This window comes from Microcaecilia unicolor, chromosome 2 (assembly GCF_901765095.1).
Source record: "Microcaecilia unicolor chromosome 2, aMicUni1.1, whole genome shotgun sequence".
NCBI lineage: Eukaryota > Metazoa > Chordata > Amphibia > Gymnophiona > Siphonopidae > Microcaecilia > Microcaecilia unicolor.
Genome location: NC_044032.1, coordinates 12,907,576 through 12,925,204, shown reverse-complemented (window position 1 = coordinate 12,925,204; position 17,629 = coordinate 12,907,576). Strand labels below are relative to the sequence as shown.

General features: G+C 46.1%; 1 protein-coding gene across 2 annotated transcripts in view; it reads left to right on the top strand.

The window, feature by feature from the left end:
• Positions 1–17,629, top strand: part of TLN1 (talin 1) — a 407,659-nt gene that overhangs the window by 193,213 nt on the left and 196,817 nt on the right. For both annotated transcript variants that reach the window (XM_030192770.1, XM_030192769.1), the window contains exons 10-13: positions 234–338; positions 934–1,089; positions 5,256–5,357; positions 11,962–12,038. In XM_030192770.1, coding sequence (XP_030048630.1) covers positions 234–338; positions 934–1,089; positions 5,256–5,357; positions 11,962–12,038 — 440 coding nt within the window. The remainder of the gene's footprint in view (positions 1–233; positions 339–933; positions 1,090–5,255; positions 5,358–11,961; positions 12,039–17,629) is intronic.

Here is a 17,629-nt window from a genome sequence, read left to right as displayed (position 1 = left end):
TCCATGAAAAAATACTTCCTTCCATTGAAGTCTAACCCCCCTTCAACCTCAATTCATGCTATCTCCTAATATCAGAGACTGGTGTGATACATACAGGATAGGGGCAGACAGTATGGTTATCTATGTGGGATCTCCTGATGTCTACGGTTAACATGATATGTGCATGACATGTGCTGTATGGTATACAATATGTTATCTATATGTATTGGAGATTTAACCTTGGAATTTTTCAGGCTCACAAGAAGTGTGGTAACATGAGTGAGATTGAGGCCAAAGCAAGCTATGTGAAGCTCGCACGATCCCTCAAAACGTACGGGGTTTCCTTCTTTTTGGTCAAGGTAAGTCCAGTGGAAATTTTCAGTGTCTTCTGTTGTCACCCTTTCTTTGCTTTCCCCTAAATCTGTTTTTCCCTTCTCTCTCCGAAATTTCCTAATGGTTAGAATAGTGGTCCGAGAACCAGGGAAGCCAAGGCTCAAATCCTAGTGAGGCTCCTTGTGATCTTGGGCAAGTCACTTAACCTTTCCTTGCCTCAAATACAATCTTAGGTTGTATAAACCTCTGGGGACTGGAAAGTAATTACCGTATTTGAATGTAACTCGCCTTGAGGTACTGTTGAGAAAGGGATGAGCTAAATTCAAATAACTTCTTTCATGTTCCTGTCTGTCTCCTTCCGCTCTGGATTCTGATCCTTCCCTCACTAAACTTAAGGTACTTAGGTATTGTGTGTATGGGATTGTTTCTCCGACACTCACTTCCACATCTGTGTGTGCTAGAATCCGTCTCAGCTCCATTTCTTTTGGAGGAGGGTCTCTCTTTCACTTCCCTTTCAGTGTCTGTTGGAAAAAGTTTACAGAGAAGTCATCCTCTCTCTCTTGGGGGCAGGATTTGTTTTGTAGCTCTATTTGCAGTCTCACCATCACCTCTCTCTATTAGGAAAAAATGAAGGGGAAGAATAAGTTGGTTCCTCGGCTGCTGGGAATCACAAAGGAGTGTGTGATGCGTGTGGATGAGAAAACCAAGGAAGTGATTCAGGAGTGGAATCTGACCAACATTAAACGCTGGGCTGCCTCCCCCAAAAGCTTCACTCTGGTAAGAACCTGAAGTGCTGTGGGACGTCCATCAGCTTAGTGGCTCCACATAGTTTATTATAGTGTGCATGGTGGCTTTTACCCGGATGGTTCCCGTCAGGACTCATGGTCACCCTAACATTCACATTACCTTCAGTATGTTCTGCCTCTGCCCAACAAAAGAGATTGTTGGTGACAAGAGTAGTCGGGCTGTGAGAGTGTCAGGTCTGTGCGTAAATTGCTCTGTGTGTAATTCTTGCTAACGGGACTAGCCGGGCTGTGAGAGTGTCAGGTCTGTGCGTAAATTGCTCTGTACGTAATTCTTGCTAACGGGACTAGCCGGGCTGTGAGAGTGTCAGGTCTGTGCGTAAATTGCTCTGTACGTAATTCTTGCTAACGGGACTAGCCGGGCTGTGAGAGTGTCAGGTCTGTGCGTAAATTGCTCTGTGCGTAATTCTTGCTAACGGGACTAGCCGGGCTGTGAGAGTGTCAGGTCTGTGCATAATTCTTGCTAAGAGGAGTAACTGTGCTGTGAGTGTGTTGGCTCTGTGCGTAATTCTTGCTAATGGGACTAGCCGGGCTATGAGAGTGTCAGCTCGTGCGTAAATTGCTCTGTGTGTAATTCTTGCTAACGGGACTAACTGGGCTGTGAGAGAGTCAGCTCGTGCGTAAATTGCTCTGTGTGTAATTCTTGCTAACGGGACTAGCTGGACTGTGAGAGTGTCAGGTCTGTGCGTTAATTGCTCTGTGTGTAATTCTTGCTAACGGGACTAGCTGGGCTGTGAGAGTGTCAGTGTTGTGCTTAAATTGCTCTGTGCATAATTCCTGCTAACGGGACTAGCTGGGCTGTGAGAGTGTCAGGTCTGTGCGTAAATTGCTCTGTGCATAATTCCTGCTAACGGGACTAGCTGGGCTGTGAGAGTGTCAGGTCTGTGCGTAAATTGCTCTGTGTGTAATTCTTGCTAACGGGACTAGCTGAGCTGTGAGAATGTCAGGTCTGTGTGTAAATTGCTCTGTGCGTAATTCTTGCTAACGGGACTAGCCGGGCTGTGAGAGTGTCAGGTCTGTGCATAATTCTTGCTAAGAGGAGTAACTGTGCTGTGAGTGTGTTGGCTCTGTGCGTAATTCTTGCTAATGGGACTAGCCGGGCTGTGAGAGTGTCAGCTCTGTGCGTAATTCTTGCTAACGGGACTAGCCGGGCTGTGAGAGTGTCAGCTCGTGCGTAAATTGCTCTGTGTGTAATTCTTGCTAACGGGACTAGCTGGACTGTGAGAGTGTCAGGTCTGTGTGTAAATTGCTCTGTGCGTAATTCTTGCTAATGGGACTAGCCGGGCTGTGAGAGTGTCAGCTCGTGCGTAAATTGCTCTGTGTGTAATTCTTGCTAACGGGACTAGCTGGACTGTGAGAGTGTCAGGTCTGTGTGTAAATTGCTCTGTGTGTAATTCTTGCTAACGGGACTAGCTGGGCTGTGAGAGTGTCAGCGTTGTGCTTAAATTGCTCTGTGCATAATTCCTGCTAACGGGACTAGCTGGGCTATGAGAGTGTCAGGTCTGTGCGTAAATTGCTCTGTGTGTAATTCTTGCTAACGGGACTAGCCGGGCTGTGAGAGTGTCAGGTCTGTGCGTAAATTGCTCTGTGCGTAATTCTTGCTAACGGGACTAGCCGGGCTGTGAGAGTGTCAGGTCTGTGCATAATTCTTGCTAAGAGGAGTAACTGTGCTGTGAGTGTGTTGGCTCTGTGCGTAATTCTTGCTAATGGGACTAGCCGGGCTATGAGAGTGTCAGCTCGTGCGTAAATTGCTCTGTGTGTAATTCTTGCTAACGGGACTAGCTGGGCTGTGAGAGTGTCAGCTCGTGCGTAAATTGCTCTGTGTGTAATTCTTGCTAACGGGACTAGCTGGACTGTGAGAGTGTCAGGTCTGTGCGTTAATTGCTCTGTGTGTAATTCTTGCTAACGGGACTAGCTGGGCTGTGAGAGTGTCAGTGTTGTGCTTAAATTGCTCTGTGCATAATTCCTGCTAACGGGACTAGCTGGGCTGTGAGAGTGTCAGGTCTGTGCGTAAATTGCTCTGTGCGTAATTCTTGCTAACGGGACTAGCCGGGCTGTGAGAGTGTCAGGTCTGTGCGTAAATTGCTCTGTGTGTAATTCTTGCTAACGGGACTAGCTGAGCTGTGAGAATGTCAGGTCTGTGTGTAAATTGCTCTGTGCGTAATTCTTGCTAACGGGACTAGCCGGGCTGTGAGAGTGTCAGGTCTGTGCATAATTCTTGCTAAGAGGAGTAACTGTGCTGTGAGTGTGTTGGCTCTGTGTGTAATTCTTGCTAATGGGACTAGCCGGGCTGTGAGAGTGTCAGCTCTGTGCGTAATTCTTGCTAACGGGACTAGCCGGGCTGTGAGAGTGTCAGCTCGTGCGTAAATTGCTCTGTGTGTAATTCTTGCTAACGGGACTAGCTGGACTGTGAGAGTGTCAGGTCTGTGTGTAAATTGCTCTGTGCGTAATTCTTGCTAATGGGACTAGCCGGGCTGTGAGAGTGTCAGCTCGTGCGTAAATTGCTCTGTGTGTAATTCTTGCTAACGGGACTAGCTGGACTGTGAGAGTGTCAGGTCTGTGTGTAAATTGCTCTGTGTGTAATTCTTGCTAACGGGACTAGCTGGGCTGTGAGAGTGTCAGCGTTGTGCTTAAATTGCTCTGTGCATAATTCCTGCTAACGGGACTAGCTGGGCTGTGAGAGTGTCAGGTCTGTGCGTAAATTGCTCTGTACGTAATTCTTGCTAACGGGACTAGCCGGGCTGTGAGAGTGTCAGGTCTATGCATATTTCTTGCTAAGAGGAGTAACTGTGCTGTGAATGTGTTGGCTCTGTGCGTAATTCTTGCTAATGGGACTAGCCGGGCTGTGTGAGTGTCAGCTCGTGCGTAAATTGCTCTGTGTGTAATTCTTGCTAACGGGACTAGCTGGACTGTGAGAGTGTCAGGTCTGTGTGTAAATTGCTCTGTGTGTAATTCTTGCTAACGGGACTAGCTGGGCTGTGAGAGTGTCAGCGTTGTGCTTAAATTGCTCTGTGCATAATTCCTGCTAACGGGACTAGCTGGGCTGTGAGAGTGTCAGGTCTGTGCGTAAATTGCTCTGTGCATAATTCCTGCTAACGGGACTAGCTGGGCTGTGAGAGTGTCAGGTCTGTGCGTAAATTGCTCTGTGTGTAATTCTTGCTAACGGGACTAGCTGGGCTGTGAGAGTGTCAGGTCTGTGCGTAAATTGCTCTGTGTGTAATTCTTGCTAACGGGACTAGCCGGGCTGTGAGAGTGTCAGGTCTGTGTGTAAATTGCTCTGTGCGTAATTCTTGCTAACGGGACTAGCCGGGCTGTGAGAATGTTAGATTGTAAGCTCTTTGAGCAGGGACTGTCTTTCTTCTATGTTTGTGCAGCACTGCGTACGCCTTGTAGCTCTATAGAAATGCTAAATAGTAGTAGTAGTCAGGTCTGTGCGTAATTCTTACTAATGGGACTAGCCGGGCTGTGAGAGTGTCAGCTCTGTGCGTAAATTGCTCTGTGCGTAATTCTTGCTAACGGGACTAGCCGGGCTGTGAGAGTGTCAGGTCTGTGCTTAATTGCTCTGTGCGTAATTCTTGCTAACGGGACTAGCCGTGCTGTGAGAGTGTCAGGTCTGTGCATAATTCTTGCTAAGAGGAGTAACTGTGCTGTGAGTGTGTCGGCTCTGTGTGTAATTCTTGCTAACAGGACTAGCCAGGCTGTGAGAGTGTCAGGTCTGTGCATAAATTGCTCTGTGCGTAATTCTTGCTAACGGGACTAGCCGGGCTGTGAGAGTGTCAGCTCCGTGCGTAAATTGCTGTGTGCGTAATTCTTGCTAACGGGACTAGCCGGGCTGTGAGAGTGTCAGGTCTGTGCATAAATTGCTCTATGCATAATTCTTGCTAACGGGACTAGCGGGGCTGTGAGAGTGTCAGGTCTGCATAATTCTTGCTAACGGGACTAACTGTGCTGTGAGTGTGTTGGCTCTGTGCGTAATTCTTGCTAATGGGACTAGCCGGGCTGTGAGAGTGTCAGGTCTGCACATAATTCTTTCTAAGAAGAGTGACTGTGCTGTGAGTGTGTTGACTCTGTGATTAGTTGCTGATGGGAGTGAGCATTTTGAATCTACCTGATTGTTTCCTGGATATTTTTTCTTTGCAGGATTTTGGGGATTATCAGGATGGGTATTATTCAGTACAAACTACAGAAGGGGAACAGATTGCTCAGCTTATTGCCGGTTACATTGACATTATTTTGAAAAAGGTAAGTGCTGTTTTACTGCAGGGCAGAGGGGAGTAGAACCGATCTGTCCAGGTCTCGTTGGGCAGAAAATAAGTACAGTGTCTGAAGTGTTAACTCACCTTGAGCTCAGACAAAGTGCAAGGCCTCAGGGTTGTCTAGACTGTCCTGAGGGTATCCTAAACCTCTGACAGACTGGGATGAAAACTACTGGCCTTCAGCTTACCATATGGCTCCAGAAAAAGGAAGACAGATTGAGCCAGTCTGGGTGCCAGTTTGGGGATGGTCTTTGAAATGTCATGCAATGCTGCCAAGTGGTGTATACAGGGCACCACAGCCAGTCAGATGTTCAGGATATCTTCTGTGAATATTTATCATATTTAACTCTGCTGCCCGTCTCGTCTTCCGCCAGGGTCGCTTTACTCATACTACCCCTCTCAAGTTGCTTCACTGGCTCCCTATCCGTTTTCGCATCCTGTTCAAACTTCTTCTACTAACCTATAAATGTAATCACTCTGCTGCTCCCCAGTATCTCTCCACACTCGTCCTTCCCTACACCCCTTCCCGTGCACTCCGCTCCATGGATAAATCCTTCTTATCTGTTCCCTTCTCCACTACTGCCAACTCCAGACTTCGCGCCTTCTGTCTCGCTGCACCCTACGCCTGGAATAAACTTCCTGAGCCCCTACGTCTTGCCCCATCCTTTGCCACCTTTAAATCTAGACTGAAAGCCCACCTCTTTAACATTGCTTTTGACTCGTAACCACTTGTAACCACTCGCCTCCACCTACCCTCCTCTCTTCCTTCCCGTTCACATTAATTGATTTGATTTGCTTACTTTATTTTTTGTCTATTAGATTGTAAGCTCTTTGAGCAGGGACTGTCTTTCTTCTATGTTTGTGCAGTGCTGCGTACACCTTGTAGCGCTATAGAAATGCTAAATAGTAGTAGTAACTTTGCATATAACAGGGCTTCAGTGCATGCAGATGTTTGTGTCTATTCATTTTGCATAACCTGCTAACCCCCCGAGTGGCTTTGAAATAACCAGGATGGGTTTGAAAAGCTGTAGTTAAGCCTACGATATAGAGCTGCGGAAGGGGGATTGGTAAATTTTTAGTCAACTATAAAGAGCTGCACACAGCTGTGACAGGGCTGCAGAGAAGGGGGTTAAGGTTTAAGTTTCAGGATGTGGAGTTCAGAGAAGGGGGGATGGTGAGGTTTGAGGCCCGGGTGCAGAGAGGGGGATGGTGCATTAGCATTGATAGAGAAAACTTGTAAGGTGACCACATGAGATGCAGGGGTTTCTGTGCTGCCAGTGATGGCCAGCTTTTAATAACCCAAGGTGTGTTGTGCCGTTCTGCCTGGGCTGCAAGTCTGTTCCTTTAACCCTCCCTGCCTCAAACTTTGTCCATACCTTCCTTTCTTTCTTTCTTTCTTTCTTTCTTTCTTTCTTTCTTTCTTTCTTTCTTTCTTTCTTTCTTTCTTTCTTTCTTTCTTTCTTTCTTTCTTTCCTTCCTTCCTTCCAGATCTCCAATTCCATTCCTCCACTTTCCTGTCTTTGGTAAACCCCTGATTCCACTCCCCTCTTTCTCCTCTTCCCAGCAGTCTTTTGATTTGATTGCCGTTCCCCAATCTCAAATCCATCATCCACATGGATGGTGTAGAAGAAAAAATATTTTTAATGCTAGATTTGTTTTTTGTTGCAAATATGTTTATTGAAGTTTTGAGTTTAAACAGCCAATGTACAATATACAATTATTGCGAGATTTAAGAATTAACAAACTTTCCCAAACCTGCCCCCACTCTTCCCTTCCCTGATAACCAGACACAAATTTCAACTGAATGTCTGTGTTTATGAATCTTTGAATGTAACAGTCACAGCAAAGGAACAATCAACTTAGGGGCGTCCAGATCAATCCCACCATGAGATCTCCAAGATCTATACGTGTCCCATTGTCTGTTAAACTTTGTAATATGCCCAGAGCGAATGGCTGTCATTTTCGACATTTGATAGAGATAATCCATTTTAGGAACAACCTTTATCACTGGTGGTGCCAGTGTAATTGCTAGATTTGTTTTTAAGATATTTTTGAGTCTATTCGTATTATTGTGTGTATCTTTATTTTAAACCACCTTGAACTGTGGGATAGACCAGGTTAAACTAATTAAAATGAATATCAGGCCTTCAGCTACACCAGTGATTCAGAAACTGGGGGGGGGGGGGTGTCCACCAGCCAGGTTGTCAGGATATCCACAATGAATATTCACAAGATAGATTTGCATACCAAGGTTGCAATGTATACAAATTGATGCGCACTTAGAGGCGATGCACAGCAGCACCCATTAAATATGGGTGCCGCGGGAAATAATACCGAGTTACAGACAGCAACCAATGCACAAAGGGGATCCACATGCAAATGAGATACACAGGATCCCTCTTTGTGACTCAAAGCTGTCAAGTGCATTTGACACCTTGCACAGAATCCTTGGTGCCCCCCCCTCAAAAAATCCCTAATTCAGTGGACCCCTGACCCGCCCCCCAAAGCAAGAATCTCCCTGGTCTAGTGACCCCCTCCCAAAGCAAGAATCTCCCTGGTCATACATTGAAAACGATGGAGGCAGGAGGGACACCTCCTCCCTCCTGCCTCTGGGCCTGCCTTCTCAAAATGGCAACACCCATCCCCTGACCGGTGCATTCTGAGATGCGCTGGGCAGGGCTAAGTAACTTATAAGGAAGAAAACTCCTTATATGGTGCTTAGCCCTGCCCAGTGCATCCCAGGATGCACTGGGAAGGGGCTGGGTGCAGCCATTTTGCACAGGGCGGGTCCGGAGGGAGGAGGTATTGCTGCTGCCCTCTTTCGTCTATTATTTTGAAGCTACTGGAGGGGAGGGGGGTCACTAGGCTACTAGGGCAATTCTTAGACTGGGGAGGGTTCACTGGATTTCCAAGGAATTTTTAAAAGATCTTGGGGGGGGGGGGGGGGGGGGTCGGGGGGTGGTTCCTTGTACCATCAGAGATTTTTGGTTTGGGGGTGGGTGGGTTCAGGAGGGGTAAGGTAGGGAGCACAAGCAGGGCAGCCTTTGCAGCTGCCTGTGTTTCCCGTCTCATCTGCTCGTAACCTTGGGGTCATCTTTGACTCCTCTCGCTCCTTCTCTGCTCACATTCAACAGATCGCCAAAACCTGTCGTTTTTCTTTACAACATTAGCAAACTCTGTCCCTTCATCTCTGACCACTCTACCAGAACTCTTGTACACACTCTTATCACCTCTTGTCTTGATTATTGTAACCTACTTTTCACCGGCCTCCCTCTTAGCCATCTCTCTCCTCTTCAATCAATCCAAAACTCTGCTGCACGACTCATCTTCCGCCAAAGTCGCTATGCCCACACTAGCCTTCTCCCTAGGTCACTTCACTGGCTCCCCATCATAGTAACATAGTAGATAACGGCAGAAAAAGACCTGCATGGTCCATCCAGTCTGCCCAACAAGACAAACTCATATGTGCTACTTTTTGTGTATATTTTACCTTGATTTGTAACTGTCCTTTTGCAGGGCACAGACCGTACAAGTCTGCCCAGCACTATCCCCACCTCCCAACCACCAGCCCCACCTCCCACCACCGACTCTGGCACAGACCGTATAAGTCTGCCCAGCACTATCCCCACCTCCCAACCACCAGCCCCGCCTCCCACCACCGACTCTGGCACAGACCGTATAAGTCTGCCCAGCACTATCCCCACCTCCCAACCACCAGCCCCGCCTCCCACCTCCGGCTCTGGCACAGACCGTATAAGTCTGCCCAGCACTATCCCCGCCTCCCAACCACCAGCTCCGCCACCCAATCTCAGCTAAGCTCCTGAGGATCCGTTTCTTCTGAACAGGATTTCTTTATCACATCATAACATAACATAACATAGTAGATGACGGCAGAAAAAGACCTGCACGGTCCATCCAGTCTGCCCAACAAGATAAACTCATATGTGCTACTTTTTGTGTATACCTTACCTTGATTTGTATCTGTCGTTTTCAGGGCACAGACCGTATAAGTCTGCCCAGCACTATCCCTGCCTCCCAACCACCAGCCCCACTTCAAACTTTTCTTATTGACCTATAAGTGCATTCACTCTGCCGCTCCCCAGTACCTCTCCACTCTTATCTCTCCCTACGTCCCCCCTCGAGTACTCCGTTCTGTAGATAAATCTCTCTTATCTGTCCCTTTCTCCTCTACTGCTAAATCAAGACTCCGTTCCTTTTATTTCGCTGCACTTCACGCCTGGAATAGACCTCCCGAGCCTGTACCTGTAGCCCCCTCTTGGCCGTTTTCAAGTCCAAACTCAAAACCCACCTCTTTACCTCTGCTTTTGATTCCTAACTCACTTGCCCTGTCCTTTATCCTCACCTCTTTTTCCCTTGCCCTTAATTGTTCTGTCTGTTTACCTGTCTTATCTAGATTTAAGCTCTTTGAGCAGGGACTGTCTTTTATGTATGGTGTATAGCGCTGCGTATGCCTTGTAGTGCTATAGAAATGATAAGTAATAGTAGTAGCTGCAGAGTAGCCATGAAATTAGTTCCTTAAGGGTTAGGTGCTCTGGAGCTGTGCATGGCAAGGAATGCTTTTTAAAATACTAATGAGCTCATTTTACTACTACTTAATATTTCTAAAATGCTGCTAGGGTTACGCAGCGCTGTACAGTTTAACAAAGAAGAACAGTCCCTGCTCAAAGGAGCTTACAATCTAATGGACAAAATGTGCAGACAATCAAATTGGGGCAGTCTAGATTTTCTGAATAGAGATATAATGGTTAGGTGCTGAAGGCGACATTGAAGAGGTGGGCTTTGAGCAAGGATTTGAAGATTGGCAGGGAGGGGGCTTGGCGTGTGGGCTCAGGAAGTTTATTCCAAGCATAGGGAGAAGCGAGGCAGAAAGGGCGGAGCCTGGAATTGGTGGTGGTGGAGAAGGGTGCAGAGAGGAGGGATTTGTCCTGTGAGTGGAGGTTTCGGGTAGGAGCGTAAGGGGAGATAAGGGTAGAGAGGTATTGAGGGGCTGCAGAATGAGTGCATTTGTAGGTTAGTAGGAGAAGCTTGAACTGTATGCGGTACCTGATCGGAAGCCAGTGAAGTGACTTGAGGAGAGGTGTGATATGAGCATATCTTTCTTCTGTGTTTGTACAGCGCTGTGTACACTTTGTAGCGCTCTAGAAATGTTAAATAGAAATATTAAATAAATATGAGCATATCGGTCCATTTGGGTTCTCTGGCTGCTAATGGCACACATTAGAACCATGGAAAACCCCATTGTGCATAACGTTTGCTTTAATTGTCTACCAGTCTAAAGCAAATATTAACAGCATGGTAAGCTTTGTGCATCGGGCACTTAGCTCACTACAGGTATTGCAATGTACAGCCCTAAAGGCTTCTGTGTGGGATGTGGAGCCAAGGACTGACTTGCAGCCAGATGCATTAACTCCACGGAAAGAGTCCTTCCCTTACCGATCCTTTAGCGAATCGGTAAAAAAACAGGCATGCATGAAGGAAATCGCATGCAAATGAGCTGCTCACTGTTAGCTCATTTGCACGTGATTTCCTTCCTAACGAGGGGAAGCCAGTCGGCCAGCCGAGCATGCGCAGAGCAACCAATCATTATGCCGGCTGCTCTGCGCATGCCAAAGACGGCTTCATACACGTCACTCTCAAAAGGACGTCCCTTACGAGCACTTGGACATTTTTTTCTTCAGATTTTTGTGATGGGCGTCCTTTTTGGACTTGTTTTTCTTACGTGCCCGAAATGATCACCGCCAGAGAGAATCGGGGATCGGGACGTGTGAGGACGTCCAAATCAAAACTATTTGGACGTCCCTTTCGATTATGCCCCTCCAGGTCTCTCTCAGCCAATCACAGCTTGTTTAGCTTTCACTGGTGTTGGCTAAACGCACTGTGATTGGCTGAGATAGACCTGGAGGGGCATAATCGAAAGGGACGTCCTTGCACGTCCCGATCCCCGATTTTCTCCGGCGGTGGTAATTTCAGGCACATAAGAAAAACACGTCCAAAAAGGACGCCCATCACAAAATCTGAAGAATAAAACGTCGAAGTGTTTGTCAGGGATGTCCTTTTTTTTTTTTTTTTTTTTTTTTTGAGTGAAGGACGTCCAAGTGTTAGCACTTGAAAGGATGTCCCTGACGAGCACTTGGACGTTTTTTTTTCTTCCGATTTTTGTGATGGGTGTCCTCCTCTGCATGGGTCCCGCTCACAGCAGCCCCAACAAGAGGTGCAGACCTCCTGTTAGGTTTTCCACGGTGTATGGGGTTGGAAACGATAGTGCATCGCATTCACATTATAATAGTAATTAGCTCATTTCCGTTCCTTTTTTCGTTAGCTGCTACCATGACAGGAAAATGGCTTGGAGAACCCTTTTGTGCATGTCCCGGTTTACTACTTGTGTGCTAAACTGGCTAGAAGCAGTTAAAAACCACGTTGCTGGCTCGTTAAGTTTAGTGCATCTGGCCCTTGGTCCCTGCATTCACTAGCTTTTCTGTTCACAGCACATAGGGTTGAACATCAGAGCTATTTTTCAACCAGCATCAGTACTTGGAATATTACTAACTTGAGTTTTGTGTGTTCAACAGAAAAAAAGTAAAGATCACTTTGGCCTCGAAGGGGATGAGGAGTCCACTATGCTGGAAGACTCTGTGTCCCCTAAGAAGTAAGTCTGCATTTAAAGGAGCACTTTAAATGGTGAAGAAACTTACTGTGTGATTTATTTATGACATTTATATCCCACAGTATCTCAAATAGGATTCAAGTTCAATGTGGCTCACAGTATAACAAAAGTAGAAGTGACAAGGCCTTCTGATTATATACAACAAAGTATATATGTGGGTGTATGTGTGTGTGTGTATATATATATATATATATATATACACACACACAAAATTACTAATAACAGCATAACAAGCTTCTTTTTGCCTCTACTTTCCACTACTCCAGCCCGAAGACTTGGAAAGCTCTTCCCCTGTACCTAAAATCGCAAGCTGACCACCTTCTTTTCAAGAAGTTGCTGAAAACGTACCTTTTGAACAAGTGTATTCCATTAGTAATTCTGCTGTTTAGCCATCCTAATTGCTGCTAACGTTTTATCCTTATTCTACTTCTAAATTCATGTGTTGTATCTTTTAACTTTTGTAATTCATGGAAGCCACATTGTGTCTGCATTTGTGGGAAAATGTGGGGTAGAAATGAACCGTAAATAAATAAATATCAAATCCTGATCATATAACTTGTTTGTAATACATAGGATAGAATGTGAATATGTACAGAGTTTGTTAGAGGGTTAGTTATTTCTATTGTTAAAGGTCGATCTTATCAAATGAGTTTTCAGTAGTTTACGAAATGTGAGATAGTCTTCAGTTTAACGGAGTTGTTTGGGCAAACCGGTCCATCTGGTTGTAGTTTGGTATGTTGTTATTCCCAGGATTTTGAAATTATGCTCCAGTGGATAAGTTTTGTTACCAACAGTAAAAGTAAAAGAAGCAATTGGTTGGTGAGGGTTTATTAGTATTAATCATTTGGTTTTCTCTCTGTTAAGTTTCAGTTTGAAATTGTTCGCCCATGATTCCATTAGGTCTAGACCTGATTTTATATTGGTTAAGATTTCTTCGATACCTTTGTCAAAAGTGACACAGATTGTAACATTATTGACATACGTGAAATGATTTAATTCTAGTAGATAACCTAGAGGCACCATCACTACATTAAACAGGATGGGGGAGAGAGGAGAGCCTTGTGGTCCTCTGCAGTTAGGGGACCAGGGAGCCGAGATGAGGCCCATTTGTTTTACTTGGTAGAATCTAGAGGTGAGAAAGCCCATGAACCATTGAAGAACATTGCCGGATATACCAATATATAATCTTAACAGATTGAGTAGAATGTCATAGTCCACTGTATCAAAAGCGCTGGAGATGATAAATTGTAGAATGATGATCTTTGTCTTAGCTGTTTTTTGAAGTTTGTAATAAGCGTTGTTAGGACTATTTTGGTGCTGTTAAGAGGACCTGAAACCTGATTGGCAGGCATGTAATATCGAGCAAGAGTTAAGAGAGTCTGTGAGTTGATGGGTAACCAGGCCTTCCATTACTTTAACTAACAGGAATGGCCCAGGAATGCTGGCGGTGGAGGAGTCCTAGCCTTGCTTAGTAGGAAGTGTTTGAGTGAGTTGTGCAGGAATGTGACTGGGGTTAGGGGTTTGGAGGAAGAGAGATTGAAGTGGTAAGTTCCAAAAGTGTTTTTTTCTGGATAAATGCAAGCATGAGGAGGTACGTCATTAATGGAAGGGAGAAAGGGATCAGGATTAGGGTCCTACTCTAGGTTTTTCACTCTTTCCCTCTTCCCCTTTCTCAGAGCATGGCTGTACAGTTTGTTTAGTTAGTCAGGCTTAGGGCTGTTGACTCCATGTTTCTGTGAGAAATCTTACATTTTGAGGCTAGTGCAGGCCTCTCAGGTTTCTCTGAATTTCCATGGTAATCCTGCACCCTCTGTGCTGCCCTGGTGGCATTTGCTCCGAGTGCACTGTTTACATCAAACTAGTTTTATTCAGGAGGGTAGCTGGACTTTCATGCTGAAGGTTACAGGTTCAAGGCTGGTTTTATCCATCCTATTAGAAACTGTGGGCTCAGATTTCCAGTGGTGCATATTTTGTTTCATTCTCTCTTATTGCTTGCCTGGCCAAGCAGTTCTTGCATGACTGGAACAGTTATCAGAACTCTACTGTACTAAAGATTTCCCTTCTCTCTCTCTTTGCACACTGGTACTGGCCACACCCTTGCATATTACTAGCCTCAGCTACCCCGGTATCTGCAGAATACCCGGTACCTCTGATTGCTTCTATGGTATTTTTGGCATCTTTTCATGGTATGGGGTACCTACATTTCATGAAGAGTGGTCCAGGAGCTACTTCAGTGTAGAGGTAGCTTAATAGTTGTTGCAATCAGCTGAGAGTAAGCACAAAGTGCTAGGGGTGCTGCTTCACGACCCACTGCAGCTTGCTATCTGTAGTGCGCAATAGTGCAACAGCCATATTCTGCTACGCCATCTGTCTCTGGTTCTCATCTGCACTTACGTAAGTACATAAGTAATGCCACACTGGGAAAAGACCAAGGGTCCATCGAGCCCAGCATCCTGTCCACGACAGCGGCCAATCGAGGCCAAGGGCATCTGGCAAGCTTCCCAAACGTACAAACATTCTATACATGTTATTCCCGGAATTGTTAGCTCCAATGTGCAGCAGTTATAGTGCACAGTCACACCAGCCAATTCTTGTCCCTATCTGCAAGAAGTTAGCATTGGCTTGGGCATCAGACCACTGATGTGGCTTCCAAGTCACATTTGGCAACCTGCCTTTTGGAAGTAATCTTGGGACTGAAGAAGATCTAGGGCAGTTGGGTAAAGACCTGAGGGACTTCCAAGTCTTGGAGATTGCCAGGGGACAAGTTTAAGGATGATTTTTAATCCGCTTGGTTTTGTCATAGGTTTTGTGGGGCCAGGAAAACCACTTTCAGGGTTTCCACTTCCACTATGACAAGCCACCTTGGCTGCTGGTAGAATGAGCTCTGTTTCAACTCCAGGTCAACCTATGCCTTCTGCATCTTCCAATGATGGAGTCTCAGTTCACTCCTCAGGCAGAACTCCTGTACTAGTTTCAGGAGGAGTGGACCAAGATTACCTCAGCTCAGATGTGTCTTAGTTTTTCTATTGCACAGTTACAACCTGGACTTCACTACAGATTTTTCTTGGAGTCTACATGCAAGCTCAAACACTGTCAGGCAGTTCTTGCCACCTTGCCAAGGTTTCTTTCTTTAGACACAGTCGAGTCTGTCCCCAGTTGCAATTGGGGAATGGGAAGTTGTTCCCTTTGCTTTGTAGTTCCAACCAGGGAACTTCCTTCCAGCTGAGTTTGGACATCATAAGAGTCTAGGGTGTTTATGGTTCAGCTTTTCACAATGCGAACCTTGCAGTGTGTAATAGTTCTGTCTGGTGGGGAGAGCTTCTAGCTCTCCCCACCAGACAGAACTATTGACATTGACATTGCTGAAGGGTTAGAAGGTAAAGTTTGCCTATTTGCGGATGATACTAAGATCTGCAACAGAGTGGACACCCGGGAGGGAGTGGAAAACATGAAAAAGGATCTGAGGAAGCTAGAAGAATGGCCTAAGGTTTGGCAATTAAAATTCAATGCGAAGAAATGCAAAGTGATGCACTTAGGGAATAGAAACCCTCGGAAGATGTATGTGTTAGGCGGGGAGAGGGATCTTGGGGTGATAGTATCTGAGGATCTGAAGGTGACGAAACAGTGTGACAAGGCGGTGGCCGTAGCTAGAAGGTTGTTAGGCTGTATAGAGAGAGGTGTGACCAGCAGAAGAAAGGAGGTGTTGATGCCCCTGTATAAGTCGTTGGTGAGGCCCCACCTAGAGTATTGTGTTCAGTTTTGGAGGCCGTACCTTGCGAAGGATGTAAAAAGAATTGAAGCGGTGCAAAGAAAAGCTACGAGAATGGTAAGGGATTTGCGTTACAAGACGTATGAGGAGAGACTTGATGACCTGAACATGTATACTCTGGAAGAAAGGAGAAACGGGTGATATGATACAGACGTTCAAATATTTGAAAAGTATTAATCCGCAAACGAACCTTTTCCGGAGGTGCAAAGGCGGTAGAACGAGAAGACATGAAATGAGATTGAAGGGAGGCAGACTCAAGAAAAATGTCAGGAAGTATTTTTTCACGGAGAGAGTAGTGGATGCTTGGAATGCCCTCCCGCGGGAGGTGGTGGAAATGAAAACGGTAAAAGAATTCAAACACGCGTGGGATAAACATAAAGGAATCCTGTTCAGAAGGAATGGATCCTAAGGAGCTTAGCCGAGATTGGGTGGCAGAGCCGGTGGCGGGAGGCGGGGATAGTGCTGGGCAGACTTATACGGTCTGTGCCAGAGCCGGTGGTGGGAGGCGGGGCTGGTGGTTGGGAGGCGGGGATAGTGCTGGACAGACTTATACGGTCTGTGCCCTGAAGAGGACAGGTACAAATCAAAGTAGGGTATGCACAAAAAGTAGCACATATGAGTTTGTCTTGTTGGGCAGACTGGATGGACCATGCAGGTCTTTTTCTGCCGTCATTTACTATGTTACTATGTTCCCTGGACCTCAAGGGAAACTTACTTTCATATTCCCAGTGCTCCTTGCTGCAGAGGGATCTTAGCGATTTATGACCATGTCATTCAACCTTTCCATGTTGCCAAGGACATTTTTGCAAGGTCATGGTGGCAGCTTTCCTTCGTGAGGATGGATTGGGACTGGCTGATTTGCGTCTCTATCAAGAGACTCTGCAAATTTCATCAAAGCTACCTACTCGTCTTCAGTCCTTAGGATTGGTAATCAGTGTCACCAAGCGTCAGTTGTTTCCCTCACAAATCTTGGCTTATCGGGGAGTGCTGTTCCATATAGGCGTGGGAAGTCCTTTCTTTGTTTTGCTTCTCAGCAAACAGGTGCCAACCCAAGTCAGGTTTTCCTTTCTCTATCAGGTCCAGGATATGGGAATAGGTTCAAGTTATGAGCACAAGGTTCTCTTTTTTGGACATTCCCCCTTGGGCCTAAGTCCGTATCAGACCACTTCAGGTGTTCCTTCTCTGCTTTGGTCCCCATCTCTATGGTTCCCTTCAAGCCAGCTTAGTCTCAATGGGTGATTTCAACACAGCTTTCTGCTGATATTTCAGTTCCTTCTCCCTGAAGGTGGCTATTTGCAGCTTGTAGGGCTAGGCAGTGCCGTAGCTGGCAGCAACAGATTTCGGATCCCTTCCAGAAGGCAGACAGTCAACCGCCGCCTCATTTGCCAGATGTAGAGTTGAGGCTGGCTTATTTGCCAGTTTTCTTCTATGATTTGTTTCAGGTGTCAAATAAACAGACATTTTTGGCAGTCACAGCCTGCCATTTGATGTGTTTGCGCTGCTGGGTGGTGAATGCAACTTCTAACGATGGCTGGTTCAGCTCACTTTTCAGGGCAACTATTGTTTGAGGTTTCCATGAAGTTGGTGGAAGACCTGGGTGACTTATAGAGTCAGCGTCTTCCTGAGGACATGTCAACAAGTTATTTTCGGTTGGGTCAGGTTCACCCTTATCTTTACGACACCAGGGCTATCGTCCTGGGCAGCCTAGTTTTCTTTAGCAATCCAGTCAAGGTAGGTTCTCGGGACTCCCGACTTCATCCGTTTGAGATCCTCTGGTGGTTTCTGCCTTCCATCCCTTTCCACC